Raw genomic sequence first — 25893 nt, forward strand, 5'->3', positions numbered from 1 at the left:
CTTGATTTTAGAACTTCTGACCTCCAGAACTGTAGGATAATAAATACCACTATGTTTGCAGTAATTTCTTAGAGCAGCAATAGGAAACTAATACACAAACTTTTAAAAATAGGGAGAACTCACATAATAATACAGATTTAGGGCTTCTTTTGAAAAATCAGAGACTGGGCAATGCTGAGCCCACAGTCTTTCCTGGCAATGATAGGCTAAAGCTGAAAAGAAGCTACCTTATAACTGGGATGTGGTTAGCTTGTTTTTTTCTTGTATCTGGTCCTCTGTAGTCTCTGAATTTGTGACTGCTTGTCTAGAAGATTCTGTAGTTCATATAGCCTCCATAACATTGCTGAAAGCATGTGTTTTGAATCGACCGTTATTTTAAGCCATGAGCTGGAAGGGTCAGAAGCCACTAGTGGTTCCAATATCTAGAAAGGTTTGGTAGTTACAAATATTCAAACACTATTTCATAGTCTACTGTACTCATCTGTTATATGTCCCTAAACATATGATATGTGGATGATTTAAAACTACACAGCACGTTAAACTGGACCTCACCCTCTTAGAACTTGCAAACATTTGTACTGGGGTGAACACCACCCATGAGGAAATGTGTTAACCAAAATAACAAAAACATGCAAATTAAATTTATAGTGTAATGGAATGTTCCATCACCTTTAGAAAACAAACTGTGTTTCATTTACTAGCCCCTCAACTGTTCAATGAAGAGTAAACATAAGAGACTAATTTTCGTTCTAAATAGAAATATCCCTTTAGTGGAACAACCTGTTATGGGTTATGAGACATTTACACCTTAGTCTTGAAATACTTTAATGAGATGTGAGACTGGGGGAGTCAAGAGCTTTGATGAAGGGAAGGGAAGTTAGGAGCTTGGATTAGACTGATGTCTGGCCTGAGTGAAGCCCTACGTGCCAGGAGGTGGGAAAGAGGGGCAAAGGGAAGGACCCGTGGGAAACAGCCTGCTGCACGGGTGCACAGAACAGGGTCCCGGCTCTCCAGCCTGCAGGAAGCGTCATGGCTGAGTTCCCAGCCGTCTTCCCTCCTACCTTTTACCTCATTTTCCCACATCATCCCCCTTTTCTTGTAGGAGACAGCTTTGTGATATGAAAGTATCACAGCTTTGAAGACAGGAACTAATGTAACCTTGGCTGTACGTGGCTTCTCTGAACCACAGTTTCTTCTATAAAATGGGGATAATAATAAATGCCTCATCGTGTTGGAAGGATTGAAAGAAGTGAAACATATCACAGTGCTTGTCTTATTTCCTAGAGCTGCCATAACAAACTGCCGCAAACTGGGTGGGTTAAACAACAGAAATGTATTGCCTCACAGTTCCGGAAGCTAGAAACCCAAGATTCAGGCGCTGGCAGGGTTGGTTCCCTCTGAGGGCTGTGAGGGAGAATCTGTTCCTTGTTCCTCTCCTAGCTTCTGCTGGGTTGCTGGCAACCTTAGGCATTTTGTGACCTCTAGAAGCATCACCCTGATCTCTGCCTGCGTGTTCATGTGATGTGCTCCTTGTGTGTGTGTCTGTGTCCAGATGTCCCCTGGTATAAGCACACCAATCAGATTAGGGGCCCCTGTATTCTGGTATAAGCTCATCTTAATTAATTACATCTGCAATGACCATATTTCGAAAAATGGTCACATATTGTAGTATTGGAGTTAAGACTTCAACATATGAATTTGGGGGAGGGGGCAACACAGTACAACCCATAACGGTGCTCATCATAGAGTAGGCTCTTAATACGTGTTTACTCTCTCAGCCGTATCCTCCCTTGATAAAGAGAATTCTTCCTTGTCATATAGATTTTTAAATTGTCAGATTTAAATGACTCAAAATCTAATAAGCCTCACACATGTCAGAATGGCTGTCATCAGAAAGCAACAGATAACAAGTGTTCACGAGGGTGTGGAGAAAAGGAAACCCTCTTGCACTGTTGGTGCGAATGTAAATTGGTGCAGCCACTGTGGAAAACAGTATGGAGGTTCCTCAAAAAACTGAAAATAGGGCTTCCCTGGTGGCGCAGTGGTTGAGAGTCCGCCTGCCGATGCAGGGGACACGGGTTCGTGCCCCGGTCCGGGAAGATCCCACATGCCGCGGGGCGGCTGGGCCCGTGAGCCATGGCCGCTGAGCCTGTGCGTCCGGAGCCTGTGCTCTGCAACGGGAGAGGCCACAACAGTGAGAGGCCTGCGTACTGCAAAAACAAACAAACAAGCAAAAAACCTGGCTGTGCACTTGCCTCCGTGGATATGTGTGATCTGCCCTAAGGTTGGCTTCATTATGAAATACCGGGGACCAAGGCATTACTTTTAATAGAGCCACCAAGGCCTCTGGGAGAGTCCGTTAGCATCTGACCTTCTGCATACTCAGTAAATAAGATAACTTTCAAAAAAATCTACTCTGGGTCTGCAAGTGTTCAAAGGGAAAAAAAGACAAAACTGGAAAACTGAAAATATAGTGGGTTCAGACCATTTTCTTATGATTAATTTCTTGTCTTAACCTTGCCCCCCCAGTTCAGAACGTGACCTGGTTTGGAAATAGGGTCTTTGCAGATGTAATTAGTTGAGTTCATATTGGAATACAGTAGGCTCTAAATTCAATGACGGGTGTGCTTATAAGAAAGCCACAAGAAGACACACAGAAAGCAGTCCATGGGACAACGGAAGCAGAGATTGGACACATGCAGTAAGAAGCCACAAAACACCAAGGAGTACTGGTAGCTACCACATGATAGGAAGAGGCAAGGAAGAATTCTTCCCTGGAGTCTCCAGAGGGAACATCATCCTGTCGACACCTGAGGTGACTGATTTATCTATCACCCAGGCGCCAGAGTCTCACCTCACTAACTTGTATGTTGACTGTGGTGAGCATTCCAACCATAAGCCCAGAATCTGGGGCATTACTATATATGGCTTATAGGAGTCCAGACCCAGTGTCACAGTTTGGCAGAAGAGAGCAAGCTTGAACCTGAGGACTGCTGCTGTTGGTTGTTGGGAGAGTTGGCGTATAAAAATGATGTCCTCTTTAATTGCCCCACAGTCGGACTATATTTTTCATGCCATAGTTTTCACTCTGCTTTCTCCAGCATTTTTCATCACTGTCTTGACATCCAGCAGACAAAAGGGATCACTCAGTCTGCTGCTCACTCTAAGCCACCCTTGAATTCACCGTGGAATCCAGATGCCAAACAATCTGGGAATTGTGTGAGAGGCGAGAAATTAGTCCTGTGAAGCTGAGGCTCCCCCAGAACCCCGTCCTGAGCCTTCTTTTTCTAGCCTTCTTCCCCTTTCTCCTTTGCTTTCTCTTTCTTTCCATTCTCTGCGTCAGGCTGTGGATGACCCACCTGGCTCCTGAATGCTGGGTCTCGGCGTGGTTCAGGACCACTTGGAAGAGAGTTGCAGGTTGCGTGGGACTTGCTTAGCGCTTCCCTGTGCTCCCTTTGGTAAATTGGAGATGATCTTTATCTGCCTCTCGGAGAGTTGGTGCAGGGATTATCTAATGTTTGTAACGCATTTGGAAGTCGATAACTGCTAATTATTTTACCCGGCTGTCTTGTCCTTTGTTCTAAATACTTTGCAACCTGAGGTGAAAAGACATAAATTAAAAAGTGGTCGAGATAACCATGATCTCCAAAACAAAGGCTGTGATTGACCTTCTTTTATGAACTGCTTTCACTCTACTGTTAGTCACTCCGCTTATGCTACACCTTCCTTCCTGAGCAGGATGGATGGAAGAAGAGTGCACTCGAGGTACGCAATGGAGAGAGTTAAGCTGCCAGTACCTGCCGTATAGGAAGAGCTTTATATGCATTGTCTCATTCAACCCTCATATAATATGCATAGGAGGTCATTATTAGCATCTTACACATCAGTGAACAAGTGCTTATGGCAGTTCTGCTAAGAACTGGTAAAGCCAGATTTTGAAGATGTTGTTTGGCTCCAAACACTTCTTCCTCACCTTGTGCTCAAGTAGAAGGAGAAAATAAGTATGTTATTTGTAACGAGGTGGATGGACCTAGAGTCTGTCATACAGAGTGAAGTAAGTCAGAAAGAGAAAAACAAATACCGTATGCTAACACGTATATATGGAATCTAAAAAAAAGGGTACTGATGAACCTAGGGGCAGGACAGGCATAAAGACACAGATGTAGAGAATGGACTTGAGGACACGGGGAGGGGGAAGGGTAAGCTGGGACGAAGTGAGAGAGTGGCATGGACGTATATACACTACCAAATGTAAAATAGATAGCTAGTGGGAAGCAGTCGCAAAGCACAGGGAGATCAGCTTGGTGCTTTGTGATGACCTAGAGGGGTGGGATAGGGAGGGTGGGAGGGAGACCTCCGCAAGAGGGAGGGGATATAGGGATATATGTATACGTATAGCTGATCACTTGGTTATACAGCAGAAACTAACACACCATTGTAAAGCAATTATACTCCAATAAAGATGTTAAAAAAAAGAAAATAAGTATGTTGGGAAGAGTGAGTTGGTATGAGGAGAGAAAAAGAGACCCACACATTGTTTTTTGCCCTGTGAGCAAAGTCCACTGAACACAGAAGAGGTATAAAGCAAGAGTCTAGAAACTAAAGCAGTCCCAGCCTATATAGCAGGGAATTTTAAACTAAAAAAAAAAAAAATCTGATTTTGAATTGGAGAGGCTGTTAGCAATAATTTAGTCTTACCCTATCCTTTGACAGATGAGGACGTTAGAGCTCCAAAGGCAAATAATTCTTGCCCAAGGTCACTCAGATCTTTAATTTGATATTCTTAGTAGAAAGAGCTAATGTTTTTTAATTCCATAGACTTCTTTACTTATTGTTTGTTAATTTTTATCTATTTTATTTATTTATTTATTTATTTATTGAGTTATAACTGACATATAGCACTGTATAAGTTTAAGGTATGCGGCATAATGATTTGACTTACCATATATCATGGACTGATTATCACAATAAGTTTAGTGAACATCCACCATCTCGTAAAGATACAAAATAAAAGAAAAAATATATATATTTTCCTTGTGATGAGAAAAATTGCTCTCAACAACTTTCATATATAGCACACAGCAGTGTTAATTGTATTAATCATATTGTACATCATTAGTACTTATTTATTTTGTAACTGCAAGTTTGTACCTTTTGACCATCTTCCTCCAATTCCCCCTCCCCCATCCCCACCTCTGAACCGCAGATCTGATCTCTTTTTCTATGAGTTTGTTTGTTTGAAGTATAATTGACCTACAACACTATATTAGTTCCAGGTGCACAACATAGCGATTCGATATTTCTACACATTGCAAAGTGATCACCATGAGAAAACCTAACGTGTTTAAGACTTGCCTGTTTACTGTACTCAAGACATTTCTAAGTTCTTTATGTGTATTTATTCATTTAACCTTTACAGCTCTAAGAGGCAACAGCATCGTTCTTTTCTTTCCAAGTACCTACAGAAAGGGCACGGAAAAGTTTTGGGGTTTTTTTTTGTATTTTTCATTATCTTATAACTTTAATTTTTTTTAACATCTTTATTGGCGTATAATTGCTTTACAATGGTATGTTAGTTTCTGCTTTGGTAAAACCATCTCTTTGAAAGTAATCTGCAGATTCCAGGTATTTTAGAGGAAACGAGTTCAGCAGTTTTCAAACTGTGTTTCAGTGTGTGTTAGGAACCCCGCTCAGAGATGTGAGTTGTTGGAGGATAAAGCCATAAAGTCTGGGACCCCAACCCGGCTGCAACCCTATACAAACTCTCTTTCAGTTGTTTCACATTTTGTTTTATGACTAGATGACTGTTGAGACCTGCCTCAAATTGAGGATTCAATGACTACTTCCCTCAATTCTTTTTTAAATTGAGATAAAATTGACATAGAACATTGTGTAAGTTTAAGGTATACAACGTGTTGATTTCATACATTTATATCTACTTCCCTCAGTTTTCAACCTTGACTTCTTACCACTCTCTCTTAGATTCTGCTTGTCTTTTCATAAACCTTTTCTCTCATGCTCTGCAGAGGTGACTGTGCAATATCCCCCTATGGGATTTAGCTCACTTCAGTTGCGCATCAGAATAATTTCAAAATTGAATGTCTGTTTCCCTGCTTTTTCGCTTCACCTTCTTCATTAGAAACATGATCAGTTCTTGAGTCTCTGACCGATGCAGCATCTGATGGCGGGAAGCTGGAGTGGAGATGAAAGTTGTCACATCCGTTTCAGGAGTCACGTTTCAGTAAAATGCAGACACATCCCCAGAACTGTTGCATAGACACTGGAGAATCTTTGGGTGCCAGGAAATTTGGACTTGTAACAGAAGTTGTCACCAAACTACAACCTAAATATTCAAGCCTGAAGAAAAGTGTCCTTGAAAGGCTTTACAATGTGGAGCTCACGTGGCCCAAAGCATAGTTTTAAAAACCTGTTCTTCAACGTGAATATTTTCTCCTTGGAAAGTCGGTGGTCCTCATGAGCAGACTTCTACCTTTGAGCATCCACATAGTATCAAAACGAACATTCTGTACACAAGGATGGTGGGGATTGCCCACTCTGAGTCTTCTTGCAGCAGAATTAACTTATCAACACAGAAGTCTTAGTAAACCACAAAATGTTTTAGGGCTTTGGGATTATTCATACCTATATATGCCACTTAACATGTGGGTGAGTTTATGATTCCACCATTAGAAAGGTCTGCACTTTACTGATGGTATTTACTGTTGACATTTATTTTACAAACTTAATATTGTTTTTGAAGAATGATGCTTAGTTGTGTTCACATTTAAGTGACTGGTTCCAGTCAAAGTTAATGGATCAGATGTGACGAGGTAAGTAAGACAGGCGCTTTGGGAGGATTGTTTGTAGCTTCTCCAGTCCTATTTAATGAGCTGGAAAAGTAATTTACTAGGTTTAATGTAGAGGCTGGAAAAAATTTATTCTAAACCCCCCAAACACTTTATGCCTTGAGACCATAGCTTATTCACCTTGTAGGGTCTGGTACATTGCCTTCTCTAACAATTCATTTTGATCTCTTGAAGATACTGTTGGAAAAAGCAATAAGCTAAGGCTCAATTTTTTTGTATGCATAAAATGCATAAAGGGGGAAATAAGCCAGGCAGTCATTCACATTCTAGTATAAATAGCTCTACAGGGGATTTCTTCATTCTAAAAAGTAAATGTTTATTTGGAATTGTTGGAAGGTGGGCATTCAAAAGTAAAGGTGATCATTGTGTAATGAATTCTTCCTGGGAGGAGAATGAGTTGAAATTGTCAGCACCAAAGATAATCGTGTCTTGCCTTATAGTTTTTCCCAGGGAAAGCAGGTAGTTATATTGTTGCTGTTTCCAAAGAATACCTTTTTTTGATAAGTTTAAAAATTGGTGCCTGCCACAATTTTCCCACCCTGAGTTTCACCATCTGCCAGGTACCAGGCTCAGCACATAACATGCACTGTCTCATTTAATCTCCTCTCCAGCATTATGAGGTCCATGCTACTAAACAGGCTCTAAATGATGTTTAATCTGCATTTTAGACATTTTAACTCAATCTTCACAACAACCCTCTGATATAGGTACTATTATTTCCCCATTTTACAGATATAAAAACTGAGATACAAAGAGTAATTGACTTGCCCAAGATCCCACGGTCTTGTGGGGATGTTGTAGCAAATTGTGGAGCTATGATTTATGTTCAGGCATTCTAGCTCCAGAATATACTGTTGTATATGTTATCAGTGAGGAAACAGAAGGACAGAGAATAACAACTTGCTCCAAGTTACACAGGTCAGGCAGCCTATAAGCTACATAAACCTACAAAAGCTCAACCCTCATATCATCCTGCACACCTTCTCTCTGATCAGTCAGTTGTAAAGCCACACACACTTGCTTCCACCTCAATACAGATCTCACTGTGGTGCTTAGAAAAGATAATGATAAGTATAGAAAGGGAAGAAATTGCTTTATCATTTATTTAGCTTACTGTTTATTTATTTAGTTTACTGTTTCTTTTATTTCTGAATAAATTGGAGATGGTGGTTCATTATGAGAGAGTTGAATCATCACTGGATTAACTGCCAGTATCAAAGACAATCTTAATCTCGTCTACAGCAGTGTTTGTTATCTTTCATGATGATAAGAATCACCTGAAGATCCGGTAAAATGCAGATTCTGATTCAACAGGTCTGGGATGGACCTGAGATTCTGCATTTCTAGCAAGCTTCCAGGTGATGCTGATGCTACTGGAACATGATCTGTGCTTGGAGTACCAAGGCTAGAGCACTGAGCTTTTCCAAACTGATCAGAAAGATTTATGCCAGGGCCCAGAGTTCAAGTGGGAAGGAGGGCATTTTCATGGGTGGAAGAACACTTAGGGAGTCTGGTCAAATCAACACTGGGCAGAGGAGGGATGGCTCATGAGATAAGGTCTGAGCTACACAGACTCTCAGGATTGAAAGGAACTTTAAAGGTCATCTGGTCCAAACATCCAGCTGATGTTTGAATCCTCTTGTATCCCTGCCAGGTCATCTCAGCCCTTGAGTTACAGAAGTATTCTCCATGAAAGGAAATAAACATTCAGTTGAACAAAAGAATTTTAAGATGGTGCCTGAATCACAGAAACAATCTAAGAGTGAAAGACTGGGGGAAGAGCTGTGACGTCTCATGCCTGTGGAGACAGACATTTGCCTCCATGGTATATTTTTGGAGCCTTTGGATATTTATTCAGAAGCCTTCAGACCTTACCATTTCATAATAAAAACAATGCACTCTACCAGAGGACCAGCTGGGAGTGCTTATTCCCCTACACATTTGCGTCCCACTATGAAATAGAGATTTCAGTGCTGACTGGCAGGTGAGAAAGTGACAGATGTTTGGCTGCTGGGCTACTTCTTGGCTGCACTGACTGTATATACCAGGGCCCTTGAGAAAACATATTTTCAAGGATCAAGAATCATGCAACCGGGGCTCCCCTGGTGGCACAGTGGTTGGGAGTCCGCCTGCCGATGCAGGAGACATGGGTTCGTGTCTCGGTCCGGGAAGATCCCACATGCCGCGGAGCGGCTGGGCCTGTGAGCCATGGCCGCTCAGCCTGCGCGTCCGGAGCCTGTGCTCCGCAGCGGGAGAGGCCGCAACAGAGGCCCGCGAACCACCAAAAAAAAAAAAAAAAAAAAATCATGCAACCATGAATAGTTTCTTCTCATTTTGATTTTTACAGCCTGAACCAAAAGGCACTTGTATTGTTGAGTCTTCTGACTGGGGGGATGCCAACTTCTTTTCAGGTACTCTCTTCTCAGGCTGTTGCTTGATGGTTCTCTGCTTTCTGTTTCAGGTGCCCGGGGACAGCGAGAAACAGTGGAAGCCAGCCCTGGTTGTGCTGACTGAGAAGGACCTTCTCATTTATGACAACATGCCACGGAGGAAGGAAGCCTGGTCCAGCCCAGTTCACACGTACCCTCTTCTTGCCACCAGGTAGGTTTTGTGTCCGGGTATGATGTGTGGCCTGTTTGAAACTATTTTAATCAATTACAGTTATTTCAGCATATTATGATATTACTGCTTCCTCTTGCAGTAAGAGCTGAGAGTTCCTCCAGAATATAGCCACACGTTTTTAGCCATTTATTGATAGATTATTATTTATGACCAAACACAGGGCAACACAAAGCCAGAGAACAAACTGCTTCTCCATCAGGAAGGAACAGTGCCATCTGTGATACGGTCCCAGCCTAGTCACCTTCCTGGGTCTCCATCCCATTCCCTCTGAGATGAACTATACCAGTGTGTTTACAGTCTTGACGTTCAGGTAGAATTAAGAAAGGGACTTCACTTGGTGGCACAAAAAATGTCACGTGGGAATATCCCATTGTGCTTTTTAAAGCTCACTCAGCGGGAGACCCCATAACAAGTTCTTCTGCAGTTGTGTGATGCTGCCCGTGGAAGTGGGGCTGCCAGGGTCTGTTTCTTAGCACCTTCAATGCATACTTACTGTTCATGTGACATTATCCTAATACATCATATGCTTACCCCCTTCTTTAAGGCCCTATATCCTGAGCATGAAAGCACATCAAACCAGAGTCTTGCCTTCACGCCTGGCTTCTGCTGCGAGCTCTTTCTGTATGTGCCTTATGACAATGGGTGCAGTTTTCATTACTCCTGTTACCTCTGTTTCTCTACCTAGAAGCTATGTGTGTTAACATAATGTTTGTGGCCCCCGCTGGCATAGTGCCTGGTAATTTGGGGCCCTTAAATGTCTGTTGAATGAATTATTGAACAATGTGGGGCAAACTCTGGAAGGAGTTTGGTCCAGTGGATGCAGCAGAGTGGACTGAGGTTTGGGGGCATCTGTTCTGAGCAAGAGGTAGAATCAAGATGGGTTCTCCGTTCTAAAGGGATTGAGATGCCTGACAGGTTATAGTCAAGGCTCAGGTGCAGGGAAGACGATGAGACTCAGTAGCAGAGCAAAAGTACCACAAACTCAAAATGGCAATAGTGAATAGAGCTGAAACTCCCTAAAATCCCTCTTACTTCCACTCATGGTTGGTTATGGAGAACAGCAGAAGTAACCTGAAAATGCCAATTATTGGCCCCAGAGGTGAACAGAGGAAGCCTTCCGGGGCTAGGAACCAGGCCTAGATCACTTAGATATTAATCAAATAAATAAAATGAAATAAAACAGTAATTTAATTTGAGTCTCCTAAGCCTCAGAAATTTCGGCAGGCTAGCTATTCAAGTACTACTGATGTTTACAATAAAACCTCAATGATCAGAATCCAAGCATCCTGAAATGTTCCTGCGAAGATTCAGGCTATGTCTTGGGGTTCATTAAAATTCAGCACAATCCCCATCACTTTCTTTTTTTTTTTTTTTTTTGCGGTACGCGGGCCTCTCACTGCCGTGGCCTCTCCCGTTGCGGAGCACAGGCTCCGGATGCGCAGGCTCAGCGGCCATGGCTCATGGTCCTCCGCAGCATGTGGGATCTTCCCAGACTGGGGCACCTGTGGCTCAGGGCACTCATTGAAGAAAATCATAGATATGAACCCATAAAAAAGCAAAGCCCCCAGAAGGAGAGATGGGTGCACAGACACAGTGAAGGGTATCTGAGTAGGTTTGGGTGGGGCGCCTGTCATAGGCTCATGAGCCATAGGGATGTCAGGTCTGGATTATGAGCAAAACACATGAATAGCCTAAAACCATAAGCCTGCGTCCAGTATGGAAATAGGAAATGGAAACCCCATTCAGTGCAAACTGCTCACTTAGAACAGAAGATGCAACGTTTTAAAAAATCAATGTCTGCCACCTAAATATAAAGGAGATGTAGTGGGGATACTTGACCTCTCATCTCGCTACCCCTCTCCCAAATTACTGACCTCTGCACTGCAAAAAACTTCACTATGATGTGCGTATATTAGCCATAGGAGCCATGATAAAATTAGGCCCATAATCATGACCCTGATCTTAAGCTGGAAGCCTGTGAGGCAGAGGTAAGATGTTAAGGCAGCGCTGGCAGTCCATTCTTACTTCAGCCCCTTGAGCTAGTAGGTAAGGAGCTGTCTGTCCTTGAGCAGCAGGCTGGAGATGCAGGAGCTGAACTTCCCATCCTAGTTTTGCTCCCCCGAAAACAGTCTTACCCCGCCTGATCACTTCACCTCCCTCTTCTGAGTCCTCATCTGTTAATGCACTAGGCAGAATGCTGCCCTCTGCCAAACCCAGGGAGAGATGCGCTTTGGGGAAATGGGTTTTTCACTGACCTTTTGGCTTGTTCATCAGCTACCGTGGTTTGCACACATTGGTCATGGTCAGCTCCCCTCCTCGACCCTGTGGATGTGTCTAGAAAAAGACTTTTGGCAAAGAGCGAGGAAAACGACCCCTCTCTTCCCCTGTGTAATCACGCGAGGGAGATGTAGCCCCTTTGTAGCTCCAGGCTGTGAAGCAGCGTTCATCTCAGCTGAGGACTGAAACTCTTGTGTCCTTGCAGGTAAAGCTGGTTCTCTGAGGTGGGAGGCTGGGCTGAGGATGGTTTAGAGAAACCACCGTTAGAAGCGGTAGAAGTCCAAGGAAACTCTGGATCATTGCATTATAGAAGCTACCCCAGTACTTCCAGTGGCTTCTTCCCCGACCGCATGTTGAAGTTCATCAGGTGACTCTTTCATTTACTTTCCATGTGTTCCAGGCAGTCACATGTGGCACTGTGCCCTTGATATATGAGCATTTGGGCACATAGCCTGTCTAGTAGCGTTATTTGTCTTCGAGGGCATTTCTCTAAGGAAGGGGAGTCATGTCTTTTTAATATTTCTTTTGAAAACCTTTTATTGAGGTAAAGTTTATAAACAGTACTGTACATGAATCTTAAATGTATGGTTCAATTAATTTTTATTTGTGGATACAGAGCCACATCTTCTAAAGTTTTATTATAGGTTAGGGTGTCTACTAATTAACCATCCTGGGTAACGTTATCACAAAGGCCATGGTAGTACCATTTGCAAATAGCTAGACCCAGCTGGTAATAAGCCAGCGGCTGACCTTTGTGGAGGGAGCATAGATCAACGCCAAGGGCTTTACATGGATTCTATCTGAGTTTGCAAACTTATCCAATTTAAGAATCACCTGGCTGTTTATTAAGGATTCTGGTCCCAAGGCCCTGCCCTGGAGATTCTGGCTGAGCAGGCCAGGGTTACGAGTCAGGAGTCTGTTTTGTTGTTGTTGTTTAAGAAAGCAGCTCCTTTTTTAAAAAAGTTATTTATTTTATTTTTGTCAGCGTTGGGTCTTCATTGTTGCTTGCAGGCTTTCTCTAGTTGCGGCGAGCAGGGGCTACTCTTCATTGCAGTGCACGGGCTTCTCATTGCAGTGGCTTCTCTTGTTGTGGAGCACGGGCTTCAGCAGTTGTGGCTCTCGGGCCCTAGAGCATAGGCTCAGTAGTTGTGGCACACGGGCTTAGTTGCTCCACGGCATGTGGGACCTTCCTGGACCAGGGCTCGAACCCATGTCTCCTGCGTTGGCAGGCGGATTCTTAACCACTGCGCCACCAGGGAAGCCCGGGAGTCTGTGTTTTTAACAAGCATCAAGCACATGTAGTCCTCAGGGATACCACATTTAACCCTCACAACCCTACAAGGTTTAAGGTTTATTCCGATTTCACAAAGAAGTAAGCTGAGGAACTAAGAGGTTAAGTAACTACCCACAGTCATACAGCTGGTGAGAATCAGACCTGAGATTCTGCTTCTGAACCCACCTTCTTAACCACCATTCTCTGCAGCGTCCCAGGAGCATGTTTCTTATTCCCTGAAGTTTTGGTGGCTCTTTGAATCTGCTCAAAGCTTTCCTTAGCTCTCCTAACAACTTAATCATGAATAGATGGCCACTCAGATCCCCCAACAGAGTGAGGACGGAGCTGGGGATGCTCTCAGAGACCTGGAGTTTCTACCCAGGACTTAGACCAAGGGTTCTCAAAGTAGGGTCCCAGACCGCAAATTCTCCATCCCACTTCAGACCAATTAAATCAGAAACTGCTGAAGTGGAGCCCAGCCCATCTGTGAGTAAACAAGCCCTCCAGGTGTTTCTGATGCAGGCTAATAAGAACCACTGGTTTAGAAGATTCCTGGAAGGCTCTGCTGCCTTCCAGGGTTCATGGTAGGAAGGAAATGCCATAGCAAGGACTGGGTTCTTTCTCCTCTGTGGTTCTTCGGAAGCACTGTTTTGCCTCAAGCTGTGATGACCAATGATGAATTAGTTCAAAGGGTGTCCTGGATCCAGGTGCTCACAGCTCCTAGAATGTACAGTATGGCTGCCCTGCTTTTTCATCTTATAGGCATTTTCCATGGGTCCTTTGCCCTCTACCTCAGCTTCCTTTGAATGACTGTGCAGTGCCCCACTGCATGGATCCTCCAGTGCACAGGATGTCACTGCACAGTGATGACTTAAGTACAGCCTTATTTAGCATGATGCCTGGCACATAGCAGGACGGGGCAGCTGTCAGTCCTCTTCTCTTTGCTTAGCGGTGCTGGGAAGCATTGTTCAGAATGTTAGAGACAGTCTTTTCTCTTGCATGAGAGAAACTGGCTGGGAGTGTCACCAGTAGGAAACAGGTTTCTTCTATGGTTGAATTATCCCTCAGACAGTAAAACATGGCTCCAAATCCCAGCTACTTACCAGCTTTGGAAACTTGGGCAAATCATACCATCTCTTTTTGCCTCATGTCCCATATTTGTAATATGTGGATGATACTTGTACCTGCCTGACAAGGTTGTTATAAGGATTACATTAGGGGCTTCCCTGGGGGCGCCGTGGTTAAGAATCTGCCTGCCCATGCAGGGAACACAGGTTCGAGCCCTAGTCTGGGAAGAGCCCACATGCCGTGGAGCAACTAAGCCCATGCGCCACAACCACTGAGCCTGCGCTCTAGAGCCCGTGAGCCACAACTAAGGAGCCAGCGTGCCACAACTGAAGCCCACGTGCCTAGAGCCTGTGCTCCGCAACAAGAGAAGCCACCGCAATGAGAAGCCCGCACACCACACGAAGAGTAGCCCCACTCGCTGCAACTAGGGAAAGCCTGCATGCAGCAATGAAAACCCAATGCAGCCAAAAATAAATTAATAAAAAAAAGAGGATCACATTAGACAGTGTAACGTGCATATGATATGATGGTAAATGCTAAATAAATTTAGTTATTTTTACTCTTATCTCCTTAAAAAATAAATAACAACAACTTAATTTAATGGCAGAGAGGAAAGATCACAGTATTGGATTTGACAGACTTGGGTTCACACTCCAGTTTTGCCCAGTTAAGCCCAAGTTTACAGGCTGTATGATCTTGAGCAAATCACTTCTCCTCTCTGATCCTCATTTTCCTTGTCTGAAAACATTTTCCTTGTCTGAAAAATGTCTACTGCAGAGTGATTATGAAAGTTAAAATATGATGACTGTATTAGCTTGTGCTGCCACAACAAAATACCATAGACTGGGTGGCTTAAGCAACAGATAATTATTTTCTTACAATTCTGGTGGCTGGAAGTCTAAGATCAGGGTCCAAGCATGGTTGGTTTCTGGTGAGAGCTCTCTTCTTGATTTTGTAGATGGCTGCCACCTTGCTACAGGCTCACATGACTTCTTTGCATGCATGAGGAGAGAGAGAGAAAACTTGAGCTCTCCAGGGCCTCTTCTTACAAGGACACTAATCCCATCAGAGCATGACCCCATCATTAAGATCTCATTTAACCTTAATGACCTTGGTTCTATCTCTAAATATAGTCACATTGAGGATTAGGGCTTCATCGTATGAATTGATAGGGTAGGGGTGGAGCAGAATTCAATCCATTGCACTGACTTAACTACAGCCTTATTTAGCATGATGCCTGGCACATAGCAGGACTGGGCAGCTGTCAGTCCTCTTCCCTTCATCTTAGCAGTTCTGGAAAGCATTGTTCAGGAGGTCAGAGATAGTCTTTTCTTTTGCACAGAAAGAACTGGCTGGGACTGTAGCCAGTAGGAAACAGTTTTCTTCTAAAATCAAGTTATCCCTCAGCTCAGACAGTTCATAGTTGATTTGCTGATTTGTTTTGAGGTTTTTTGGGGGGGCCCAGGCACATCTAATTTATATTTTTCTGGGAGATGAAAATTTGATTGTATTTCAAGGCAGAGGCCCTAGAAACGCTCACAATGTTCTTGGTGTCAGGCTCCATGCAGAGAAGTCACAGGCGTCACTTTTTCCACTGACAAAATCCCATGGTGCCTCTGTACATTGATGGCGCAGTTCATAGCAGTGTGCTCAGGAAGTTTGCAAACATGTTGTAATTTTAGTTGTTCTCATCCTTCAGCTTTTTACGCATCCCTGGGAAAACATTTTTTGCTTAGCTAAAAGCTTATTTGATGTTGCTGAACATTAAAAAAAAGAAAGGTATTCTTGCCCATAAGGAGTAAGTGTGTTGGTTTTTTGTCACTGTCGTCACAAATGGCAAGTGAGATAGGTCTACAGAGAGCGAGGAGTAAGGTTGCAATATTTCTGGAATTCTAGAAGAAGTTTAACCCAGAAGTTCTGCCCACCCAGTCCCAGTGGTTGGTGAAAAATTCAGAAGCACAGAGCTCGTAAAAAGAATGACGCTGCTCTGAGCCCAGTTCCCTGACCTGTGGGTTTGAAGTAGCTCAAAAAAAGGAACAGACGGATATGCACTCCTCTCCTTTGATATCACTTGGGAACCAGAGACATGGAACATTTGGGGGAATCTTTGGTGCCTCAGGAACTAACCTGTTTCTAAGTGCTAAAAGTAGCTGCTGCCTCAGGCCAGCCTCAGACACTTTAAGAACGCTTTCCACTGGAAAAGGCTGGCCAATTGCATTTGTCAAACATTAAATTATAATCAGCCCCTGGTTTTCACGCTAAGCTTAGGAGCAACCCTCACTCTTACAGAATGTGGGCATATTCCATGGGCATTCCCTAGGGTAGCATGAAAGGATCTACATGCCCAAGAATCTGCACTCTGTCAAACTGAAAAGTGTGGGGTTTGCCTACCTACCCATCCATTCCATTTGTTCCCATATACCTAGTACACATATTAACTGTCAGCCTCCTGACCTCCTTCTTACCAATCCAGGAGTTCTTCAGAGGTGGTGAGTGGGAGATTAGCAGAGTGAGGAGATTCATGGACTTTGGAATCAGACAAACCAGGAGTCAAATTCTGAGACCTCTACTTGCAAAGTGATTTAGGGCAAAATATCAGTCTCTCTGAAAACAAGTCTCCTCATCTATATGAAGGAGGTAATGGTATCTTCTGCTTCATATAGTTATTAATAGGACTGATTGAGACAGTGTATGTAAACGTTTAGCAGATTACTGAGATATAATAAGTGATTGATAAATGCTAGCAACTGTTATTATTGGGGAAAATATTAATAATTGGCATTAATGTATGAATGAGAAGTAATTGGACCTATTTGATCCTACCTGTGATACTGTATTTATCAGGGACTTGTAGTGTCCCAAAGTCATTGTGATGTAAGGATTGGGTTAATTAACAGTTGTGGGTTTGTTTATAGGGAGAGGGAAGTGTGAGATGGAAATAGGGAACCTGGAACCCCTTACCTCACATCACAGAGTTAGTTCTGAATGCTGCCTGTAACAGCATTGCAGGTAGGTGGCTTAACTGATGGCTTCATCCTTGGAGAAGGAATTTCAGTTCAATTTAAGAAACTTTTAACAGGCTCCTGTTAGGAGCCAACATGGTACTAGAGGCTGATAGTAGGGGAATTAAAAAAAAAAAGCGAGAGATAAAAGCCAAATGTCGTAAAAGCTAATTGTTCAGTTTATGCACTCATGGCTTTATTTTCTCAGTAAACCAGGGCTGATTTTAATTGTCATTACCTTACATGGAGAAGTTCTTGAAGGTCTTTTAATAATATGTATTCTATACCCATTGTGATATACGTTGAAGTAATTAAAGCATAGATGGGATAGAAGAATATGTAAAGATAATCAGACAATTCAAAGAATATATCTAAAAATGAGAGTTCTAAAATTGCTAAATAATTAAAAGGCTATTAACTTGAAAGGAAAAACTTACCAAGACATTGGATGATCATGATGTGACAGCAGCCATCAGACTGTGAGTCTTGTTTATCCCTGGAGAAGGAAAGTACATGGATGAGTTAAGCCCATGGATGACCTGAAGTCTTCATTATACTCTCTCACTTTAATTTCCTTCCCACCTAAAGTTGACCAGGTAGAGTTTGGCCCCTTTTCCTGGTATGATGGAAAGAGTCTTGTGGACCTGGGCTCAAATGCTGGACACTCAATATGTGGTCCTGGGCAGCTACTTTACCACAGAGAACCATGGATTCCTTGTTTGGAAAATGGAGCTCATAATACACTGTCAAGAGTCATTGTGGAGGATAGACGAGATAGTTTATCAGTGCAACTTTTCACATCTACTTTCCTCCCTCTTTATAACTGCCAGAAGCTGGCTCTGAATGATTGTGAGGCCATGGGGAATGTGTGGAGGATGATCACGTGTCTCTGGAAATGCACCTGGGTAATACCATTAACTAGTCAAAACTGGGCTCCAATCTGTTTTGCTGCTCATTCTCCTGTGTTCAGAGGGTCTTTGCTTACACTCAGTATCCCTCAATGATATCAACTTTCTGAGAGATGGGAACTTGCCTAAGTCTTTTACCACCATATTCAGATGAAAGAAGTTTAGAAGGTAGAAATGAGGTAAGTGTTCAGTTATTCTTGGCCGAGGGACAGCACGCTTGTTCTTGGGCAGCCCTTCCTGTCTGATAGTTTGGGGGTTATTAGGGATTATTTCCCCTCACTTCTTTCCTGAAGAGTCTGTTGACTGCTGAGCCCCATTAGGGGTGACCAGTTGATGAAAGTATTCAAAAGGAGCACCAGAACCACTGAAGGGATCTAACCAGCTGCTTTTCCTTCCTCCCTCCCTCCTTCCCTTCCTTCCATCCTCCCTTTCTTTCTCTCTCTCTCTCTCTTTCTTCTTCCTTCCTTCCTTCCTTCCTTTTCTTTTCTTTACTTATTTTTGTGTGTCTTGCATTGTGGTATGCAGGGAGATGCTAATTACAGCAATTAAGTAAAATGAGGATGTAATATTGCTTAGCAACCCAGTTACCTAATCTGTAATTTTACTAATTTGGCTGAATCTGTGTGCTGCAACTGTTTTTGTTTTAATTAAGGATATTAATAATAATGTTTTTTATGGAACATTTTATGTGAACACCTATCCAGAATTAAATTAGTGCATAAGCATCCCTTGTGAGATAGATTTTTTTGTTTCTGTTTATCTCAAAACCAGTCAGACAAAAGGGGCATATCTGAGGATCAAGAAACAATATGCAGCCTTATGTCATACCTCAGTTATTGATAGAGAAACAGGTGGCCTGGCCTTCCGCAGGAATGAGTATTTCTACTGTCTTGTTCCCCCAAATCTTGGACAAAGAATTTGACTTGAAAGTGGGCTTATCACACAGCCCTTCTGAGCCTCATGGAATCCACCACTTTGGGAATTGGAAGTAATTTTAAAATGTTTCGCCCTTTCTATCTTATAGAAAGATAAATGGGTTAGGGACCCAATTATATATAATTCTTTAAATGTACACTGGATCCATGCTAGCCATGAATGTAAAATCTTAATGACTTTCATTTTTTTGATAAGATGATTACCTTCTACTCCCAGACCAAAAAAAACCCCAAAACACTCAGACTCCCTAAGCAACCAAGCTACTACTGAAAACACCAGTTGCTAAAGATGGATTTGAAAGAAGAAACAGGAAATGGATGTTAGACTAATCTCGTAGAACATCCAATCCCAGATACCTTTCAAGATCACTTTTTTTTTAGGACTGAATTAATCTGGAAATTAGCATTTTAGTGGATGCAAACCAGATTCTTTGGATTTAGCCGTAACTACTGTTTGGTGTGGTTGAGGGTGGGAGAGAAGTCAATATCTCATAGCAGTAATTAATCACAAACTTCTTGGAAAAGAGTCCTCTTTGTAGTCTAGCTGTTCATTTAGTCATTCATTTAAAAAATATTTACTGAGCGCCTGCCATGTGCTTGGAGTTGTTCTAGGTGCTAAGCGTACAGCAGGGGATAATCAAATAATAAGTACTGCGCAGATCAAATTAATTATAATAATGACTATTACTATATATTCTGTGCCAGGTGCTGTTCCATACAGTATTCCTGTAACTCATTTCATCCTGACATGTTGCTAACCCCAGTTTCCACTTGATGAACCCAAGGCATGAAGAGTTTAAGAAACTTGTCAAGGTCATACCATTGGCAAAGAGCCATTGGGGTATCTGCCTCTCTGCTATGTCCCCTCCTACCTACGGCTTTATTCTCTTGCTCCACTCTTCTCATGTTATATGGTCCTATTCACTTGTTCAATTATCTACACTCCTTGCTAACAGGGAGTGTAAAATCTTGCTAGAGTTTGTGGCTTTGCTTCCAAACATGGAAATGTGTATCTGAATTTTGTACCGGAACAAAACATGTCCTTCGGCTTCTCAAGCAGTTTCAGATAAAACTTAGAAACTGGGTGTGAGACCAGAGGGCAGACAGCAAAAGCAAGAAGAACTACAATCCTGCAGCCTGTGGAACAAAAACCACATTCACAGAAAGACAGACAAGATGAAAAGGCAGAGGGTTATGTACCAGATGAAGAAACAAGGTAAAACCCCAGAAAAACAACTAAATGAAATGGAGATAGGCAATCTTCCAGAAAAAGAATTCAGAATAATGATAGTGAAGATGATCCAGGACCTCAGAAAAACAATGGAGGCAAAGATCAAGAAGATGCAAGAAATGTTTAACAAAGACCTAGAAGAATTAAAGAGCAAACAAACAGAGATGAATAATACAATAACTGAAATGAAAAATATACTAGAAGGAATCAATAGCAGAATAACTGAGGCAGAAGAACGGATAAGTGACCTGGAAGACACAATGGTGGAATTCACTGCTGCAGAACAGAATAAAGAAAAAAGAATGAAAAGAAATGAAGACAGCCTAAGAGACCTCTGGGACAACATTAAACGCACCAACATTCGTATTATAGGGGTCGCAGAAGGAGAAGAGAGAGAGAGAAAGGACCAGAGAAAATATTTGAAGAGATTATAGTTGAAAACTTCCCTAACATGGGAAAGGAGATAGCCACCCAAGTCCAGGAAGCTCATAGAGTCCCATACAGAATAAACCCAAGGAGAAACACGCCAAGACACGTAATCAAATTGGCAAAAATTAAAGACAAAGAAAAATTATTGAAAGCAGAAAGGGAAAAATGACAAATAACATACAAGGGAACTCCCATAAGGTTAACAGCTCATTTCTCAGCAGAAACTCTACAAGTCAGAAGGGAGTGGCATGATATACTTAAAGTGATGAAATGGAAGAACCTACAACCAAGATTGCTCTACCCGGCAAGGATCTCATTCAGATTCGATAGAGAAATCAAAAGCAAAAGCTAAGAGAATTCAGCACCACCAAACCAGCTCTACAACAAGTGCTAAAGGAACTTCTCTAAGTGTGAAACACAAGAGAAGAAAAGGATCTACAAAAACAAACACCCCAAAATCAAGAAAATGGTAATAGGAACATACATATGGATTAAATGCTCCAAACAAAAGACACAGGCTTGCTGAATGGATACAAAAACAAGACCCATCTGTATGCTGTCTACAAGAGACCCACTTCAGACCTAGAGACATATACAGACTGAAAGTGAGGGGATGGAAAAAGATAGTCCATGCAAATGGAAATCAAAGAAAGCTGGAGTAGCAATACTTATATCAGATAAAATCAACTTTAAAATAAAGACTGTTATAAGAGACAAGGAAGGACACTACATAATGGTCAAGGGATCAATCCAAGAAGAAGATACAACAATTACAAATATATATGCTCCCAACATAGGAGCACCTCAATACATAAGGCAACTGCTAACAGCTATAAAAGAGGAAATCAACAATAACAAAATAATAGTGCGGGACTTTAACACCTCACTTACACCAATGGACAGATCATCCAAACAGAAAATTAATAAGGAAACACAAGCTTTAAATGACACAATAGATCAGATAGATTTAATTGACAGTTATAGGACATTCCATCCAAAAACAGCAGATTGCACTTTCTTCTCAAGTGCACACGGAACATTCTCCAGGATAGATCACATCTTGGGTCACAAATCAAGCCTCAGTAAATTTAAGAAAATTGAAATCATATCAAGCATCTTTTCTCACCACAGCGCTATGAGATTAGAAATGAATTATAGGGAAAAAAACGGAAAAACCACAAACACATGGAGGCTAAACAATACGTTACTAAATAACCAAGATATCACTAAAGAAATCAAAGAAGAAATCAAAAAATACCTGGAGACAAATGACAATGAAAACGCGACAATCCAAAACCTATGGGATGCAGCAAAAGGAGTTCTAAGAGGGAAGTTTATAGCTATAAAAGCCTACCTCAAGAAACAAGAAAAATCTCATGTAAACAATCTAACGTTACACCTAACAGAACTAGAGAAAGAAGAACAAACAAAACGCAAAGTTAGCAGAAGGAAAGAAATCAAAAAGATCAGAGCAGAAATAAATGAAATAGAAACAAAGAAAACAATAGCAAAGATCAATAAAACTAAAAGCTGGTTCTTCGAGAAGATAAACAAAATTGATAAAACCATCAGACAGACTCATCAAGAAAAAGAGACAGAGGACTCATCAATAAAATTAGAAATGAAAAAGGAGAAGTTACAACAGACACCACAGAAATACAAAGCATCCTAAGAGACTAGTACAAGCAAGTCTATGCCAATAAAATGGAAAACCTGAACGAAATGGACAAATTCTTAGAAAGGTATAACCTTCCAAGACTGAACCAGAAAGAAATAGAAAATGTGAACAGACCAATCACAAGTAATGAAATTGAAACTGTGATTAAAAATCTTCCAACAAACAAAAGCCCAGGACCAGATGGCTTCACAGGTGAATTCTATGAAACATTTAGAGAAGAGCAAACAGCCATCCTTCTCAAACTCTTCCAAAAAATTGCAGAGGAAGGAAAACTCCCAAACTCATTCTATGAGGCCACCATCACCCTGATACCAAAACCAGACAAAGATACTACAAAAAAAGAAAATTACATACCAATATCACTGATGAATATAGATGTAAAACTCCTCAACAAAATATTAGCAAACAGAATCCAACAACACATTAAAAGGATCATACACCATGATGAAGTGGGATTTATCCCAGAGATGCAAGGATTTTTCAATATACGCAAATCAATCAATGTGATACACATATTAACAAATTGAAAAATAAAAACCATATGGTCATCTCAATAGATGCAGAAAAAGCTTTTGACAAAATTCAACACTGGTTTATGATAAAAACTCTCCAGAAAGTGAGCATAGAGGGAACCTACTTCAACATAATAAAGGCCGTATACGACAAACCCACAGCAAACATCATTCTCAATGGTGAAAAACTGAAAGCATTTCTTCTAAAATCAGGAACAAGACAAGGATGTCCACTCTCACCACTATTATTCAACCTAGTTTTGGAAGTCCTAGCCATGGCAATCAGAGAAGAAAAAGAAATAAAAGGAATAGAAATTGGAAAAGAAGAATTAAAACTGTCACTATTTGCAGATGACATGATACTATACATAGAGAATTCTAAAGATGCCACGAGAAAACTACTAGAACTAATCAATGAATTTGGTAGCCTTCCACCTGTGAGGCTGCAAGGAGAGATCTGCAACCTGGTAGAGAGCTCTCACCCAATTATGCTGGCACCCTGATCTTGGACTTACAACCTCCAGAACTATACACCAGAAATACATCTACGCGTGGGAACGCTGGCAGAAGACCTCAGACCTCCCAAAAGGCAAGGAACCCCCCCCCCCACGTACCTGGTTAGGGCAAAAGAAAAAAATAAACAGAGACAAAAGGATAGGGACGGGTCCTGCACCAGCGGGAGGGAGCTGTGAAGGAGGAAAAGTGTCCACACACTAGGAAGCCCCTTTGCGGGCGGAGACTGCAGGTGGCGGAGTGGGGGAGCTTCGGGGCCGCGGAGGACAGCACAGCAACAGGGGTGTGGAGGACAAAGCGGAGAGATTCCAGTGCAGAGGATTGGGGCCGACCGGCACTCACCAGCCGAGAGGCTTGTCTGCTTGCCCGCCCGACGGGGCGGGCGGGGCTGGGAGCTGAGGCTCCGGCTTCTGTCGGAGCGCTGGGAGAGGACTGAGGTTGGCGGCATGAACACAGCCTGCAGGGCGTTAGTGCACCGCGGCTAGCCAGGAGGGAGTCCGGGAAAAAGTCTGGACCTGCCGAAGAGGCAAGAGACATTTTCTTCCCTCTTTGTTTCCTGGTGCACGAGGAGGGGGATTAAGAACTCTGCTTAAGAGAACTCCAGAGACGGGCGCGAGCCATGGCTAAAAGTGCGGAGCCCAGAGACAGGCATGAGACGCTAAGGCCGCGGCTGCCGCCACCAAGAAGCCTGTGTGTGAACACAGGTCACTATCCACACCCCCTTCCGGGGAGCCTGTGCAGCCCGCCACTGCCAGGGTCCCGGGATCCAGGGACAACTCCCCCGGGAGAACGCACAGCGCGCCTAGGGCTAGCAACGTCACGCCGACCTCTGCCGCAGGCCCGCCCCGCACTCCGTGACCCTCCCTACCCCCCCCCCTCCCCGCCTGAGTGAGCCAGAGCCTCTGAATCAGCGGCTCCTTTAACCCCATCCTGTCTGAGCAAAGAACAGACGCCCTCCAGCAACCTACACGCACAGGCAGGGCCAAATCCAAAGCTGAGCCCCTGGGAGCTGTGAGAACAAAGAAGAGAAAGGGAAATCTCTCCCAGCAGCCTCAGAAGCAGCGGATTAAACTCCACAATCAACTCGATGTACCCTGCATCTGTGGAATACATGAATAGACAACGAATCATCCCAAATTAAGGAGCGGTGTGGATGAAAGGCTCTTGGTGCTGCAGCCAGGAGTTAGTGCTGTGCCTCTGAGGTGGGAGAGCCAACTTCAGGACACTGGTCCACAAGAGGCCTCCCAGCTGCACATAATATCAAACGGCGAAAATCTCCCAGAGATCTCCATCTCAACACCAGCACCCAGCTTCACTCAATGACCAGCAAGCTACAGTGCTGGACATCCTATGCCAAACAACTAGCAAGACAGGAACACAACCCCACCCATTAGCAGAGAGGCTGCCCAAAATCATAATAAGTCTACAGACACCCCAAAACACACCACCAGACGTGGACCTGCCCACCAGAAAGACAAGATCCAGCCTCATCCACCAGAACACAGGCACTAGTCCCCTCCACCAGGAAGCCTATACAACCCACTGAACCAACCTTAGCCACTGGGGACAGACACCAAAAACAACAGGAACTACGAACCTTCCGCCTGCAAAAAGGAGACCCCAAACACAGTAAGATAAGCAAAATGAGAAGACAGAAAAACACACAGCAGATGAAGGAGCAAGATAAAAACCCACCAGACCTAACAAATGAAGAGGAAATAGGCAGTCTACCTGAAAAAGAATTCAGAATAATGATAGTAAAGATGATCCAAAATCTTGGAAATAGAATAGACAAAATGCAAGAATCAGTTAACAAGGACCTAGAAGAACTAAAGATGAAACAAACAATGATGAACAACACAATAAATGAAATGAAAAATACTCTAGATGGGATCAATAGCAGAATAACTGAGGCAGAAGAATGGATAAGTGACCTGGAAGATAAAATAGTGGAAATAACTACTTCAGAGCAGAATAAAGAAAAAAGAATGAAAAGAACTGAGGACAGTCTCAGAGACCTCTGGGACAACATTAAACGCACCAACATTCGAATTATAGGGGTTCCAGAAGAAGAAGAGAAAAAGAAAGGGACTGAGAAAATATTTGAAGAGATTATAGTTGAAAACTTCCCTAATATGGGAAAGGAAATAGTTAATCAAGTCCAGGAAGCACAGAGAGTCCCATACAGGATAAATCCAAGGAGAAATACGCCAAGACACATATTAATCAAACTGTCAAAAATTAAATACAAAGAAAACATATTAAAGGGAAAAACAACAAATAACACACAAGGGAATCCCCATAAGGTTAACAGCTGATCTTTCAGCAGAAACTCTGCAAGCCAGAAGGGAGTGGCAGGACATATTGAAAATGTTGAAGGAGAAAAACCTGCAACCAAGATTACTCTACCCAGCAAGGATCTCATTCAGGTTTGATGGAGAAATTAAAACCTTTACAGACAAGCAAAAGCTGAGAGAGTTCAGCACCACCAAACCAGCTCTACAACAACTGCTAAAGGAACTTCTCTAGGCAAGAAACACAAAAGAAGGAAAAGACCTACAATAACGAACCCAAAACAA

At 42.6% G+C, this 25893-nt stretch overlaps 1 protein-coding gene across 1 annotated transcript in view; it reads left to right on the forward strand.

The window, feature by feature from the left end:
- SNTB1 (syntrophin beta 1) overlaps positions 1-25893 on the forward strand; it is a gene marked incomplete at its 5' end in the record, with an annotated part of 233915 nt that overhangs the window by 170412 nt on the left and 37610 nt on the right. Inside the window, one exon of the mRNA XM_082674468.1 lies at positions 9328-9467. Within this exon, the coding sequence (XP_082530594.1) occupies positions 9328-9467 (140 nt within the window). The remainder of the gene's footprint in view (positions 1-9327; positions 9468-25893) is intronic.

The sequence above is a fragment of the Grampus griseus genome (assembly GCF_964374135.1).
Source record: "Grampus griseus genome assembly, chromosome: 17".
NCBI classification, from domain to species: Eukaryota; Metazoa; Chordata; class Mammalia; order Artiodactyla; family Delphinidae; genus Grampus; species Grampus griseus.